The sequence below is a fragment of the Rhodamnia argentea genome, chromosome 5, assembly GCF_020921035.1.
Source record: "Rhodamnia argentea isolate NSW1041297 chromosome 5, ASM2092103v1, whole genome shotgun sequence".
Lineage (NCBI taxonomy): Eukaryota > Viridiplantae > Streptophyta > Magnoliopsida > Myrtales > Myrtaceae > Rhodamnia > Rhodamnia argentea.
In genome coordinates, this window is record NC_063154.1 from 3,777,969 (window position 1) to 3,794,498 (window position 16,530).

Consider the following 16,530-nt stretch of genomic DNA (forward strand, 5'->3'; position numbering starts at 1 on the left):
CCTTATGACGGTTATGTCCTGGAAGTATCCGGATTTTCACGCAGCGACCTCCGCACGCAAAAGCCCTAGGGTTTTGAAGAGAGTTAATCTAAGCCGTCCATAGTCCGATCTGAGGGTGGAGCGATAAAGAAAGAGTTTCAGACTCCGACTGAGCCCAGGTCATGAGATTGCCTTTCCCAGTGGTGGCGGCAGCACTAATAAAAAGGTAAAATCGCGCCAAGGTCCCTCAAATGTACCGAAATTGCAACATGGGCCCCCGATAATTCATCTCTAACTAAACAGGCCCGCCAAAAAAAAAAAAACTTCTAGCAGAAGGAGAAGAAGAAGAGAATCGCTGTGCGTTTGCAAGGAGATTTGAGTTTGTGAGAAACGTGTGTTTGTGTTCCTTTAGTTTTCCCCTCGCTTCATGCTGTTGATTGTTCATGCGGGGTTTGTTGTGCATTGGCCAGAATCGTCGGGCGCTGAGGTAAAAAGAGCATCAAGAAGATGGCGAAGTTGGGGAAGAAGGCGAGGAAGTTTGCGAAGAAGAATCTGCAGTCGGTACTCAGACATAAGAGGAAGACAAACTCCATGTTCAAGAAGAAAGCTTCTAAGAGTAAGAACTCAGCTCCCTCTTCCTTCTCTCTTTTTTGAACTATTTCAAGTATTCTCAGCATTCGAAATGCACCTGAGCAGAGAATTTTGACTAGGTTTAGTTCGGTATGGCTTCCTAAGCATAGAAATTGATGACTCTAATGGCATTTCTCCAGTATAGAATGGAAGTCGGGAAACTAGTGGCAGTTGTATCCTTGCGTTATGCGACCTGAACCCCATGGATTGCTTTCAGTGCGACGCAAATCTCTTGAATGCGTAGTTCGTTCTCTATTGCGACCGGATCCTCTGCTGGAATGACTGACTCTACGATAATTACAGTTTCGATGCTTGTCTTTTGTATTTGCTAAGGAGATAGAGCTTATCTCCTCTTCCTTTTGGAATTGCTTTCTGATTCACGAAATTGTGAGTGGCCTCTCACATTAACCGGAATTTTTTTTTTCCTTAGGGAAGCAGCAGGATGCGGTTGAAGACCATGAGGGTGACAAATTAGATCTCTCGAGTGAAAGGTAAGAAAGTAAATTGGTGCTTCTTTCTCAATTGTCGAGCCGCAGGAAGTTTTGCATATCTTACATCCTTCTTTAGGTGATATGGTGAAGGTTAGATTGTTGACTTGGTTTTATGGATCTCATTTTGCTATGTAAAATCATAAAAATCGCTCTCTTGATTCACAGTCGAAGCACTTGTAAAGCATTTGCCATTAATTTGTTCTGCTTCCTATGCATATGCTCTTAGGAAGCCGGAGGTTCAAGACATTGGGGACATTTCACTGGATGCATTATTAGGTGGAGACTGCAGCGATTTGGGTGAAGATGACTCCGACAGCGATGGCTATCTTGAGGTGTTGAACATGTCCCCTTATAATTCTTTCATATTGCCAGTTCGATAATTTTTAATTGTTTTTATTTTTCTTATGATATTATGCTAGGTTTCAACAAATGCCTTCGAGGCTGATATGGATGACAAGACTTACCTAGGAGGTGAACGACCTTGTTGTTTGGTCTTTAATAGTTAATCGAAATTCAGATATTCACCGTTGCTCTTTTGTTTGTACACAATGATGTACATGCAGAAGATGGCGATGTCACTGCTTTATCTGTGCAGAACAAGGACATTGATTCAGAGCTTGTGGAAAAGAAAAAGAAGTTGGACAAGTTAAAAGAAAAGGTAAAGTATATTGATTTTGTGCCATTGTTCTTGTTTGTTTTGTTAATAATATTTTAAATGGGCCAGATTCATATGATTGGGAGGTAGTTCCTGATGATGTAAAGGAATAAAAACCATGTATCTCAGGATTCTCGTTTGCTTCTAGTGTGGTGTAGATTGAAAACCATTGTTGGCATAAATTCTGGCACCTTGACATTAAAGTGCCTGAGTTCAAACTTGGTCCCTTTCATCCTTTTCCTTTCTAAGATGCCTCTATTCGAATTCTTTTTCCATCTGGCGAACGTGCCATTATGTTCTTTTAACTAATTTAATATCGTAAATTGATTTGTCTTCAGGATCCAGGGTTCTGTAAATTTTTGGAGAACAATGATGAGCGTGTCCACCAACTGAGTGATGAAGAAATGGTAAGTTTCCTTGTTACTCTACTGAGTTATTCAAGACGTGTTTGCTGGTAATGATGGTTTAGTTTTTCCTTATCATACATCTGTATTCGGAATTGGTGGCTTATCAGAATACGTTCAGAATTTGCTCAGATGGCTGAGAATACATCGAGTTTAATTGACTATTCTGAGCCGATGTGATATCCAATCACTATTAAGTTTCTTACGGCCAAAGGATTTTTGTTTTAGGATGGCTGCAGCTGAATAATCGCCATATGAAGTTAAGCTGAGAGTCTAGGGATATGATTTATTTGCTGACATGTAGTAACTAAATGGATATGTTCTTTCCAGCATCTAGGAGTTCGATGGTTGTGGCAAGTCTATGCGTTAGGGTAAATCAATTTAGACATAATATGAGGGGAAATGGTATTTTTATTTTGTTTTCTTTTATCATAAGGACTGCTACAGAGTTTTTCTTCCACAAAAATGATGTCTGTCCATGTTTCAACTGTAATCATTTTAATTAAGAGAAACAACTTGACCTTGTGGTGGTCCACCTTTTCTAAGAGCTAAGAGGTCTCATGTTTGATTTCCATCTTTTCCTTCCCCATTCTACTTAAAAAGAAATACATATATACACTATGCTTGATTTATTAATCATCTTTCTAAGGTTTCCTCTTCTCTCTAATGACAAGAAATTATCTCTAATAACAAGAAATTAACTCTTTCGGAAGGCAAAGCTAAAACTCCTCTATAGTTCATAGTTTTTATGAAATTGTGCATGCTGTGTTCTACTGGTACATGTGCAAACTGATATTTGAAGTTCTCAACATTGCTTGAATTATATTGGAGACCATTCCCTCTCTTTACCGTCTTGGAAATGGTTCTTGCTCGGCAGCATTCTGTTGATGGCTTTCTAGTGTTTTGGAACAGTTTTCTGATGATGAAGAGGCAAGTGGTAATGACACTCAAACAGTTGGAGAAAGCTTAAACTCGAGTAAGCTCAAACTGATAACTGCATCTACCATCAACGTTTTGTGTCAAGAAGCTACAGAGCTGCAGAATGTGTCTGCTTTGACTAGCCTCTTAAATTGTTACCGTGCTGCATGTCACTATGGAAGTGAATCAAGTGGGTTTCCTGATGGTACCGCAGTCTACAAGATTCAGAATAAGGAAGTTTATTCCACTATATTGGCCTTCATGCTCTGTGAAGCTGACAAAATGTTTCGGAACTTACTTGGGATATCATGCTCTAATTGCAAGAAGGAGACTATTTTGGATATGAAGAACACATCAAAATGGAAAACTACGAAGCCTCTGATGAAATCATATCTGAGGAGCACCCTGTTCCTTCTGAATCAAGTTACAGACTCTAAGATATTGGTTTTCTCCTTAACACAACTTAGGGCTTCGATTATATGTTTTGCTGGTTTTCCTTCTCTGCTGCATCGACTGATCAAGGTACATTCTTTCGCATAGTCAAGTGCATTATATTGTGTCACTGATCTTGATGTAAGGAACTACTTCATATGGCATAAAGACCGTTAGTCAGCTATTAATGTGAGATTGCTCTTAATCTCATTATCTTTTCTTGTTCTTCTAGCAAGGGGCCTTTTGCTTTTCTTTATCGCTCGGGCGTACTGTACTTTCAGTTTCATGCTTCTTAATATTATCTGAGCAATTTTTGTACTTACAGTTGCGTACTATTTGTTTGAGCTGTATTTTGCCCCATTATGTACTTCTCAGTTCTTATGTTTTGGTATTTTTTTTTAGATATCTATTCACTTGTGGGCAACCGGCGACGAGACTCTGTCGTCACATGCCTTTCTTGTAGTCCGTGATGTGGCTTTTCTGTATGGGAATGATTGGTTTGACATCTGTCTGATTAGAACATACAAAGCCTTCATAGGCCATTGCAAATTTCTGGAGCCAGGAATGTTTAATCATATAAAATTCCTCAGGAATAGCATTGTTGAATTATGCTCCATGGACCTACAGAAATCATCTAGTAAAGCATTGGTCTCTCTACAGCAACTTGCTAAAATACTGCAGTCGGCACTACAGACAAAGAACAAGGTACATAAGGAGTATGCTTTGTCCTTCACTAATAGTTGCTTTAGATGTGTAGTTCGTGCTTTATCCTGTTCTTCATGTTGGATACATTCTTAGGAATTTCTGAATGTTTATCAGGATGTGTTCTCATGCTAGGATTGATTTTTCATGTCCATATGCAGGAAGCAGTCAAGAAAATATGCAGTTGGCAGTTTGCTAATTGCATTGATCTCTGGGTTGAATTTGTATCATCAAACATTCATGATTATGACCTCCAGCCACTGCTTTATACGATCATACAGATTGTAAATGGGGTGGCTCATCTTTTTCTTGGACCAAGATATTTACCCTTGAGAATTAAGTGCATTCAGTGGTTGAATCATCTCTCTTGTTGTTGTGGGATTTTCATTCCTGTTGGATCATTTGCCACGGACATTTTGGAATACAAGGTTGGCAAGGTGGGCGGAAAGCCTGGAAAGGACTTCAACTTTTCGACTTCTGTCAGAGTAAGGAAATTAAAGATTTGTGTTTTGTGGTAGTAGTTCTTTATTATATGTTTCTGTGGCTCAAGATGGCAAATAGTTGTGCACAGTATATGCTGAATCTTTGGAGCGCATAAAGAAGCGGTAACCAATTCATTATCTTCTTTTCTCTGCAGTTGCCAAAGCATTGGTTAAAATCTCAAAACTTCCAAGAACAGTGTGTTTCTTCGGCCATTGAGTTGCTCTGCACACACTTTGATCATTGGAGCTATCACATATCCTTTCCTGAGCTGGCTACCGTACCGCTCATCCGTCTGAGGAAGTTCTATGAGACAACAACAAATGAGGTTTTCCGGCGTCTGGTAAAACGTTTAATTGATCAGGTAAAAGTGAGAAGACAATGCTGCATGTCTTTTCCTGTAGAAGACAAATATACTTGTTTTAATTTTCATTTCAGTTGGAAGCTATGGCACTTTAGAATCATTTTTTTAAGTCAAATGCCAAGATCTGATTTAGGATTCCAATTATTATTACTAGGAGTATATTTTTATAAAATGTGTGAATAATGTTGGCTACATGTATGAGTTTTTGTCAAGCTCTCTCAGTTCAGATGTTGGCTTCTCCGGATCCCATCTGATACAACTCCCTGACAAATTATGAGCAGCCGACATGTGATTGTAGTTGTCCAAATGATTTAAGGGGTTATGGTGATACTGAAGTTCTTTTCTATTGGCTGCTATTAATCAAGTGTAGTGCCATAAAAAGGCCAAATTAGGGTCAAAATCAGTCTTGTTTCTATATATGAATGCATAAAGCCACCTGCTGCATTGGCCTGCAGGTGGAGCTGAACGTTGATTTTGTGCGAAAGAAAAGAGATGAGGTGGCTTTTTCACCCAAAGATCAGCAGTCTGTTGAATCATTTCTTCAGGTTTGCTTCCCTGAAACTAAAACTTGTGGTCTCTAAGTGAAGGCATTTCCCTAGTGACTTAGTCTGCCAAGTTTACTGCAGTGTGAGAAGAGCAGCGGAAATGCTTCTTTCAAACAGTACTATGAAAGCATCATACAAAAGTCGGTCTCACAGAACTTGTTTACCAGTGAAAAGTTTAGGTACTTTTTCCTCCGACTATTTTTCTCTCTCTCTTTATAGCTTTTCCCCCCCTTATGGAATGAACAAAGTACTAACATTATCATACTTTATTCTATTAAAAAGGAAAAGTATGTTTTCTATTTAAATTCAGGTGAGATTGTGGATTAGACTTGGGATTTGCCGGGTATTGCAAGTAGAGCTTTTATCTAGTTAAACATATAATTTTTCCTTGGCTTGGCAAATATGCTCCTGAATAGATGAGTAGATATTGGATTGTCTTCCCAATTATTTACATCACTTGTATCAGTTGTATTCACATTGGAGATCCATGGTCGTCCTGCTCTCAGGTTCAGCGGTAATTTCAAGTAGCCTTATGTAGATTGAGACTACATGGAATACTTTCGCATTTCATCATGGATGCTGATTGGGCAAAAAAGTACAGCAACTAAAAATTGGTTTTGGCAAAGTTAGAGAGGTGAAATAGCTACAAATTGTGAACTTGGGATCAGTCAAGTGATAAAAGCAAAAATTTATTTGAGATTCTAAAAGCATTTCCTAGAGTTTGGTTATTATACATGTGGAGTTATTCTAGATTAGTACGTTACTATCAAAGAGTTTTAACACTGGCCTATTGGTGGTCCACCTTACTAGATTCAAGACCTTTGATTGCTTTGTTTCGCTCCTCATGTCTAGAAAAGAAAAATGATATCTGCTGTAGGACAGTTACTTTTGTTTCCATTGGATTTGTCTTCTTTGAAAAAACCCCTTCCCCGACACCCCAAAAGAAGCGTTAATTTTTTGGTGTATTGGTCTGGTCATCCATGTAATTTAACCTGAAAATCAAAATTTTTCGTCCCTACGCTTTTTAAAATGTTCCATGGGGGAACGGCTAAATACCTGTGTGAGGAGCAACGACAAATTTGTGAATGGCTTCTGGGGAAAGCTTTAGAAGATTCGGATTTAGCGTGAAGAATGGGGAAATTAGAAACCTTGGACCTAAACCCAATCTCGCAACTGCTAAATAGCTGGGGACCTAATTATTGTGGAATTTTGGTTGTAATGGATCTGGACGTGGATTTTGCAGGTTCATTTTCAGAATTTTTTGGGTCACAAAATTTCCATGTCACCAATGTTGGCAAAATCGGTCATTGGACGGGCAAAAGTACTGGGACAACCGGGTGGCAGTATCCCTTGGTTTGCTAAATTAGTTGAAGTGAATAAGTTCCATCTACATATCTGTTTATGTAGTTAATTATTATCATCGCTGCGAATCCTGATGTGTGCTAGTGAGTTTCTTATAGCATGAGCATGTATTTTTCGTAGCAGGGATGAGGTTTTAGTGCCATCAAAAGAACGCAGCATAATGCATGTTGTGGTTTTTGCATTTGGGGCCCTACTACGTGCTTTCATTTATTCACTGTCCTCTCTTTTATCTAGCTTCTGAAGTGTTCTCTTCGACCTTAATCTGTTCAATCATCATACTGGATACATCTGACAGAAGCTTTGTCCTCTTATGCCTATATTCCCATTTTTTAAACTGTAATAGGTGAATTTATGTACGTGCAGTTTGGAAGAGCATAAAAAATCAACTAGGAAGAAGGGACGGCTTGTCACCCATATGGAGGTTGCAAGACTCAATGGCCAAGAAAATGGTGTAAGAAAAAATATGGAGAAGAGAAGAAAGAAGAGAAGAAAGAAGAGAAAAACTTTGAAGAGTGCTACTTTATCTCAATGATTGATCTAGGAGGACTAGCAGTGGCTGCCGTCTGCCTGGCACTTGGTGCTCCGTGCTCGGTATGTTTTTGTTGAGTATTTGTATTCTAATTAATGAAGTTTAATGTAAAGTATTTATATGCTCCCCCTCCCTCCTGAGTTTGGTTGCCATTTCTAATCAAAGTTTCTGTCTGCCACTGCAGTTGCTCCTGAATTGTAAAATTTTGACATATGGTTAAAAGAAAAGTGAGGTTAGGAGATTGTAAAATACTTTGCGGAAGTGATATTTGTGTCGAGAATTGCATATCTATTTGTCAATATGCTGGAGTGATGTTGGGATTGTTCATTTCTTGGAGAACATATTGTTATGTCTCTTGATCATCGCACATGCACATAATGTAGGGGTGTTAAAACCGAACTAGAAAACTGAACCAAATTGAACTGAACCGACAATTTCATGCATTTCAGTTCGGTTCGGTTTTTGGTTCGGGTAATTGAAAGTAACCATTCTTTTTCTTTTTTTTTCAGTTTGGTTATTTCGGTTCGGTTAATCAAATTGCACTGAAAATCTCCAAAATAACTGTTCTTTTTTTTTATTTTTTACTTATACTTTTTCTTTCTTTCTTGCTTTTTTTTGCTGAGGGCTGGCGACCGCCACTGGCTCTTGGGTGAGGGCCACGATGCCCTCGCCGACGCTAGATCCGGCGTCATGCCCTCAACAAACCGAAAATCCAGATCTGGCATCAAGGGCCGCGACGCCCTCATCGGCTTGGGTGGGGGTCGCCAGACCTCGCCTGGGGCTGGCCACACCTCCGGCCTCCCCTAAAAAGAAAAGGAAAAATAAAAATAAAAATCGAAAATTGAATCGAACTGGATTTTTGGTTCAATTCTGGGCGAGATTCGGTTCAATTGAAGTTTACATCCTAATAGTTCGGTTCGATTCGATTCTTGCTGAATGTTTAAGAACTTGTGATTATGAATCCTTGGCTGGGAGTAGTCATTGAAGTACTTGCAGAGAATTTGCCCAAGTAACCCTGTTTTGAGGTTTCCGGCTAGACACAAGACGTAGATCTGTTGAATTGTTTCTCTGGACATCACGTGGTCCAAAATGTCCAGACCCTATTTGCTTGTTATAATTCAAGTCACCGGATAACTTCGCACGTCTGAATTTTGACGAGTCAGTGATGTCTAAACATGTTCTGCGAGCACAATTGATACCGCAGCAAGTCGTTCTTGGTCAGCGTATGTATTTTTCTCCTCCGAAGACAAATTTAGGCTCTATCTTCAAATTTCTCTCGCATGATTCCCATCAATTGAGGATCGATCGCGATCATTCGAAGCAAACAAATGTTGGATGTCTCGGATAGAAGAGAGCGGAAAATGATTTCTCGGTGTATCCGAACCATCAGCACATATTTGTTTTTTCTCATTAATCCAAGGCAAGGGAAATAGGGAATGAAGATGGGGAAAAACATCACGCCATGAACCTCAAAAAGAAAAAAATTTCCACAAGTCTCTCCATAGCTCATACTTTTCCAAATTTAATTTGGATTGACCTGCGGGTACGCGTTCACAAGAGCTATTCAATCACGAAGGTCCTCCATTTTATTTTATTTTTGTCTTTCTCAACAAATTTGTCAAATTTAACACGGTTCTTCCAATTAACTGGGAAAAGCTTGGACATATTTGATGAATAGCATTCTATTGTTCTTCGTCGAAAGAAGAGGAAAAAGGAGACAAATCAAGAGTTTTACCTCATGGGTTGTGATGTCCAACAACATGAGAAACAAGATTTTTCGGCCTCGATCCTAGCTAAAATCGAGCTAAAAAATTCCCCTATCGGTTCCCTCTGAACATATACTCCACCCACTTGCATATGTGCTCAATCGTCAAAGTTCTATGCGAACGTCGTCCGATACATCTGTAGCAGGCAACACCGTGATATCACGAGCGCGGTGCCGAGACGATCGAGGTTTTCACCATGGAATTTGGATGGTAACTTTTGCAACTTATTGCCCTCATCACCCCCCAAAGCCCCTTCTGATCTTTTCTCCCATCGCCGACCTTAACGAAGTCCCTGCCATTAAAGGACGGATGCGATCTGGAAGGGCTCGCGTCGCGTTTCTTCTTGGCCTCTCTCAGCTCCGTCTCCATAGGAAACTTGGACAGCCCGTACATTATCAAATAGCTTCTGGACTTGGGAGCTGGGTAGGCCATCGCCGTTGCTTTGTAACCAGACGACATTTTCCTATTTGCATGAGCATATTTCTCCAATGGCGTGACTTTCGAACCTCTCGCCCTTTGCGGGCTCGGGGAATGGACTGCGTCCGTCTTGCTTTGTTGACCCTTTAGACCCTCTGAGACGGTTCTTGATCTTGAGGAGGGGGAGCCTGGTTTGCTGTGCTTTGAAGCCTGCCCTTCCCTTGAAATTTCGTGGACTCGCGGCGATGGTTCTTCGCAAGCAATGACCTTTCCGCAGAAGATGATGTTGCTCGCAGGTTGAGTCGGAACGGCAACGTTTTGATTCGTGAACTCAAACAAGTCCTCTTGGCCATCATCATCGTCAGAAGAAGAGGAGGAGGAGGAGGAGGAGGAGGTTTGATTCTCTGTGCTGTTGGAGTCATCCAAATGAGCAGCTTCATGACTGTGCAGAGGGAGATCGCAGAGAGAGAGTGTTTCTTCTGCTTCAAACGAATCCTCTGCATCTTCCTGGCCAAAATAAGCTTCTGGGTATTGGTGAAATTCTTCGGCTGCCATTGATGAGGATCAAGAAGCTGAGCAAATGGAATGAGAAAGTGGTGAGAAGTGAAGGGAAGAGAGAGAGAGAGAGAACGAAGATCAGGGACTAAGAGATCATGCGAGTTTGGGTATCTCCATTGTTCCGAAAAGTGTGAGGCAAGGTGCATATATACTGGTCTAGGTTGAGGGACAGATGTCTCGGCTGGTGGGGACCGTGGGGTTAATGGTAAAATTATTCTTGAATTGACAAGACAGATAGATTGAATCCCCGTGCAAAAAATATACTATTTTGGTAGGGGAAATTGTTCAAAATATCATAAACCGCCAATTTAGTATTAACCCTTTTAATTATACCAATTTAATTTTAAATTTTTTAAATTTTAAAATTAAATTGACAAAACTTCAAAATGTTTAGGATTAAATCGACACATTTAAAAGGTTTAGAACCGAATTGCAAATCATCAAAAGATTTAAGACTATATTGACACAATTGAAATGTTTATGAAGGAATTGGACACCCTATAATAGATTTAAAATTGGACAATTATCCTGTATTTGGTGAGTGAACGACAATAAAATAGATTTAGCCTATTCCATCAACATGAAAAAGGACAATCTTAGGTTTGGCTCGTGGGTGGATTGTTGGAGGAAGGCTTTCTAGATGGACAAAAAAATAATAATAAATAAGTTAAGTTACATAATGCATGAAAGAGGTGGATCGAGAGATTCTGAGGCATGCTCTTTTGCTGGCTCTTCTAGAAGATAGGACCAGGCAAATTTAGCTAATTTATCTTCTCATTTAACAAGTGTTTTTATTTTATCTTGTCTTTTTGTCTGAAAGCGTTTTTATTGATGGATGACTATTGCAACTTGAATATTTCTTGTTTTTTCCCCCCTTCTCTTCTCTTGATGATAGTATTTTCGATTCACATTGTTAAAAAGAAACCCAAGATGCGTAAGATGAACAGATTCGTTTGGACAGTGACTGCCATCTTTGTCGTGAGAGGCTCCACAGGTATTGTCTTTTTCCCCGTTTAACTTCTATTTTGGAAGGGTCAAAATGACAAATTTTCTTGGAAAGAGTTGGAGAAGAAGATGATGTGAAAAGAAAGCCTATCCATTTGGCCATCAAAAAAAGAAAAATATCGAGAATGACGCGGTTCTCGTCTGAATTGTAAATGGGTAGTGTCGTGATCCAAGTGCCCAACAAGACGAATTTGATGTTTCGGCGTTCCCTTAATTGTGTGGGCGGAATAACGAGATACAGAGCCTAACATTGCATTTTTTTTTTAAAATTTTTGGCATGGTTAACTCTTCAATCGGTGACGTATTGCAGTTGGATTCATGTCGTATTCTGAGTTAGATCAGCCCATTTAAAGCAAGGTTTTTGCGCTATTTTATCCTCAAAAATCCATGTCAAGGACGTTATCAAGCGCAACTGGTCGTATGTGGAGCTACACAAAATACGATAAAGTTGACTTATGTTTTGGGGCACGGATGATAACCATTTGTTCCCGAAAGTTATTTCTGCTCCTTAGATGAATTTCTTAGCGGAAAAATTCATTGGATAATGACACAAAATTTATGTTTTCGGAACGGAAATTCGTTTGATAACATTATGAAATTTTTATGATTGCCGGTAGCGGGGTCTCATCACGATCGGCGAATGGAGATCAACGGCCGGTGATAGCAACATGAGAGATGGGAGCATGAAGAGAGCGAGACCGCACACGAGAAAGAGGGAGCGTGTGATAAGAAGGATTCTTATTTCTATTTCTGTTCCGGAAAAAGAAAAGTACAAAATTTCCACTTCTCATTCATGCTCCAAATCTATTTATGGGCTAAAAGTTTGTCCCGAAAAAAAAAAAAATGAAATTATTTTACCAAACGGATTTCTGTTCCAAACATGTTCCCGGGAACAGAAAAATAGAGAAGCATAAAAACAGAATGGTTATCATTCGCGCCCTTAATGAACAAAGGAAAATTCCAGCAATTACAGCAAAATTTTCGCTTGTCGGCACGCCTAATGTTCTGGTAAATAATCTACTTGCTTAGAAAGATTGAACTTTCTTGAAATGCATGCGGAAAATAATTGTACGGAGGGAGAAGTCTTTCTTTTCTTTTTTCTTGAAGAAAGGAGAAAATCATGTTGTACCGATGCCGTACTTACCTAACTTTAGTAAATATCCACTGCTTCACGGGGAAAGAGGTTCTCTCTTGGAAAATCAAAGTCAAATTCCAACTTTAGGGACCAAATGGTAAGTGTGTTCGGTTATTTCTTGCTCTGGGACGCGGGCTTGGATCACCACGCTTCTTAAATTTTGGTCACATGAGATGTAAGCGCCGACGGGGTAGTTCATTTTGCTCGAAGGATTTCGAACCTCGTCGGCACATGATTTGGAGAAGTATATACTCGTTCGGTTTGACGCGAGGTATCCGAGCCTTCCTGCTCGGTTCACCCTCATAGATGCGTGCGGATTGTCACGTTCATTTCAGCCAGAGGTAAGACTTCTAATCCGCTCACGACGTGGCAGATTGTGGCCTCTAAAGTTTCTCGTACGCGAGATACCACGAGACTCGTGACTTGAAAAATCCTATTTAGTACTATGTGTGCAGGACAAATATTTTCTAACGGCTATTGTTGGGGTCTCTTTTTCCTCTTTGGTATTTGTTCATGCAGTCGACCGTATGTGGTCACTGCTTATGTCACGCAAGCCGCGTGTGATGGTGAGATGCTTTCGTCAAATTAGACTATACATCACAACCTACGAAAAGAAAAAAAATATTTGCGCGGTGACATAGGTAAGTCTCACTCCAATTTATTGCAAGGGGAGAAAGTTCAAACAAGGACGTTTATTGTCCATACACTACATTAATTATCTACCTAGTTTGACCATTCGGGAACAACATAGAAAGCCCATTTTTTCCAAGCAAGTGACATTCTTTCTATTTGGTCTTAGACCACATGCTCATGTCTCTCGCGATTTAAGTTATCCATCACGTCCGCAGATAGGTACCCCATTGAATTATGAGTAGGATTCCGGCTCTAATTTACCAAAGTATATGGAACGATTTATGTTGGGTTGTGGTTAATACTCTTCATTTACAGCAAGATGCGGGGATCCCGCTCCCTAGTGAGTAGACGGGGGTCTCTAGGGCAGCTTTATTTGGATGTCAGAAGACTTTTATAGTTTGAGCTTATAATTTATTGGTACTTCGGGTTTGATCCCATGAATAGCTATTGAGTGAACATATAATATCTTTCTCTTGTAACTGATTGTGTAATAGAGAGGTAGAACGTCTTGGACATAACTGCTTTTGAGTGGGAATGCGAACAATTCATGAAAACAATGAATTTCTTTTACCAATTTTGTTCTTACAAAGTCTTAGGGCTTCCTTGCATACCTACGCCCCACTATGCTCTCCGAGATCATGCAAGCATTCCCTCTTGACAATTTGTCTCTTAAGATCTTTGAGCTGGTCATGCATCCATATTGTATCACCATCAACAGTCTTTACCAAAAACATTTGCATAAAAACTTGAATCTCCGTCCGAGGATTTAATGATGAACTAGGGCAAACCTTATATCTTTATCTTCTCTTTCTCGCCTTCGCTTTCTATTTAGTTTTTGTCTATGCGCCCAATCCTAACAGTTTCCCAATACTTCATCTTAATGATAACAATGCGATCTCCGACAACATGTACGTTTAACATGAGAATGAACTTATAACAATGATCACATTACAAACTTATGTTTGTACGTGGGGTGTGCGCGGTTTTTGTATTGTTTTCTCACCTGTACTTTACCGAAAGCCAAAAGGGTTAGGACAATGTGATCCCAGGCATGCTCACCGCCTTGCCACTAAAAAGGCGCAATTTTCCTAAAGTCCGGCCAAAAGCGGTGGTGATAATCTCCACAGAGATATCATTTTACCAAAGGTCAAGGGACGGTTGGTGACGATTCGCACTCGGGTGGATGTGGATCTTCTTCTAGAACAGCAGGCGTTTCGAAAGGGGACAAGATCAGCCTACCATTTGTATTGTTTCATTGGATTGATGACACGAGCGGTCGTGGTTTAAAGACGTGTTCTGCGCTCTCTAGATTGTTGGGGAGGTTGTTCACCTCCCACTGGCACTAACCATGAACAAGTGTCCGTCCCCCACTCTTTCTTCCCCGTGTGTTTTGGAAGTTTCTCTTTGCCATTTTGCTGGGGGCTGCGCTTCCATTTGTGAACGAGAAAAGGGGTAAACGGGAGACCCCCCCATCATCCGCTTTCAAGGTCAATAGTCCACAAAATGATGCTCTGTCCCTCCATCTTGTGGGGTCATTGCTCTTCGTTTGGTTTTGTTTTGCAAAGATATGGTTCCGGAACTGATCGAGCACCGGGATGATCTCCACTCGATTGCCGCGTATGTCCTGCCGTCCCCAACGATCACCGAAAATCATACGCGTTGTTAATGTAGGCGACCAAAAGAGTGATGCCTAGCCTCGGCCTTCTTCAGTAGTTTTTGTTCAATTGCATGTGCCCCGACAACGTCGAGACGTTATTCGATAGACAGATTCGGTTCAATAGGTCACGGCGACCACGTGTCGAGGGACAATGGGTCTCGGAAAAGTGTATAAGTTTCCACTACAACGAGCTCTGTCCACAGCATCGCTTTTAGAATGAGGAACGGGGTAAAGCAAATATTTTCTGTCTCGATTGTTTGGATCACTGTTGAAATATAAGAGGAACGGGCTATAAGATACTATGAAAATTTGGGCCCAAACGGTTGGCTGTAGAGCAAGACGGACCGCGGGACAATTATCTCCATGTAAAACTCAAGGCGTGGACTAAACCAAGCTGAAAAGAAGATTGAATCCGCGTTGGCACCGGCCGATTCAACAAAGTTTACTTTATAATAATAAATTTAGCAATACGAAATCAAAGGAGGGCATTTGGTCTAGTGGTATGATTCTCGCTTAGGGTGCGAGAGGTCCCGAGTTCAATTCTCGGAATGCCCCCACAACGCTCCATTTCTTTTTATATCTTCCGCTCCTTGTTCTTCTTCTTTTCTGTCTCTTTCTTTGCTACAATTTTTTTTTGCCATTTTCGTATGTAGTCTTCTAGATTTGCTGTTTCCTTGGAAGAACGCGCAAACTAGATCACCCCAAAGAATAAAGTACAGAAGCCAACGAGTTGCAGTTCTAGATGGTCTCTTTCGCCTCAAACAGATACCCCTCCAGTCAATTTCTAACACCTCCCCATCAGCGAGTTCATCTAGATGTTGACGATGATGCCTTACTCCCAACGGAAACTCCACACACTCTATCTCTAAAAGCACCTCCTTCAGTTCTAGAAGCCGTCGCTTGACCCCCCCCTTATATACTCCGGCTTCCACTTCCTTCCTGCCCATCACTGACAACAAGCACAACCCACCCACTCTCCGTCTCTCTCTTCTGATCATCTTTCATCACCTTCTTCTTCATCCTTCCACCACCCAACAGCCATGGCGGACACCCTTCTTCCCCGTGACTTCGTGGACGCCGCCGCCGACGACGACGACGACGCCCTCTCCTTCTGCGACCTCCCTTTCGCCGCCCTCCACCACCAGCCTGACGGATCATGCCCCGCTCCTCTACCTTCTCCGGCCTCGCCGCTTCGGGACGCCCCCGACTTCGAGTTCCCCGCCGGTCCCGCCATCTCCCCCGTCGACGCCTTCCTCTTCTGCGGCAAGCCCATCCCCTACCACGAGCGCGAGGGCCGCGTCGACTCCCTGCTGCTGCGGTCCGACTCGTTCGGCCGCCTCAACAGCTTCCGCCGGGACGGTGCGAAGCTCCGGTTCGCGAGCGGGCAGCTCCTCCGGTCCAACTCGCTCAGAGTGGCGCGGCCGCGGAGCTCTGTCGCCCCGGCTGCCGCCTCCGTCGGACCATCTTCTTCGCGGAGGAGGCACCGGGCTCTGATCGGGATCACGAAGTTCCCCGCCAGGATGGAGTTGAGCGACATAAGGAAGAGGCAGGGCCGGCGTGCTCCGGCGCCGCTTTTCCCGGCGGCCGAAGGCGGGGAGCAGGTCGTCGCCGGTGGGAGGAGCGGTGGCCAATGGAGTCTGCTCAGGCCGTTGCGGTGTCGGTCTCACCTCGTGAACGCGTTGGCCAAGGCTTCCCTGGGATGCATTTCGCACGCGCGACCTCACGTGTGCGAGGAGCGATTCAATTGAGCTGACTTTGACTCGGTCGATTATTTGCTTCTTTTTTTTTTTGGCTGGGAGAGTTTGGGCCGTGTGATTTGCAGCAGTCGGATCGGATCATGGCCCATGGGATTCATACTTTTTTCTTAA

General features: G+C 41.8%; 1 protein-coding gene and 1 non-coding gene across 5 annotated transcripts; both read left to right on the plus strand.

The window, feature by feature from the left end:
- Positions 1–284: 284 nt before the first annotated feature.
- Positions 285–7,853, plus strand: LOC115749933 (nucleolar complex-associated protein 2). 4 transcript variants are annotated; one of them, XM_030687003.2, is made up of 15 exons: positions 285–362; positions 450–595; positions 1,040–1,100; positions 1,327–1,432; positions 1,520–1,571; positions 1,664–1,758; positions 2,094–2,162; positions 3,072–3,599; positions 3,912–4,214; positions 4,373–4,696; positions 4,849–5,055; positions 5,511–5,600; positions 5,682–5,779; positions 7,306–7,326; positions 7,367–7,487. In XM_030687003.2, exons 2-14 carry the CDS (start codon positions 487–489, stop codon positions 7,307–7,309), a joined length of 2,046 nt encoding a protein of 681 aa, XP_030542863.1. In that variant the 5' UTR covers positions 285–362; positions 450–486; the 3' UTR covers positions 7,310–7,326; positions 7,367–7,487. The 4 variants fall into 4 exon arrangements, with proteins under 4 accessions (XP_030542863.1, XP_048134881.1, XP_048134880.1 ...); XM_048278924.1 differs by having other exon boundaries at positions 7,306–7,473; XM_048278923.1 differs by having other exon boundaries at positions 287–336; positions 7,326–7,853.
- Positions 7,854–15,145: 7,292 nt separating this feature from the next.
- TRNAP-AGG lies at positions 15,146–15,217 on the plus strand. The gene has a single exon. It is a non-coding gene; the product is annotated as a tRNA-Pro (tRNA).
- The last annotated feature ends 1,313 nt before the right edge of the window (positions 15,218–16,530 follow it).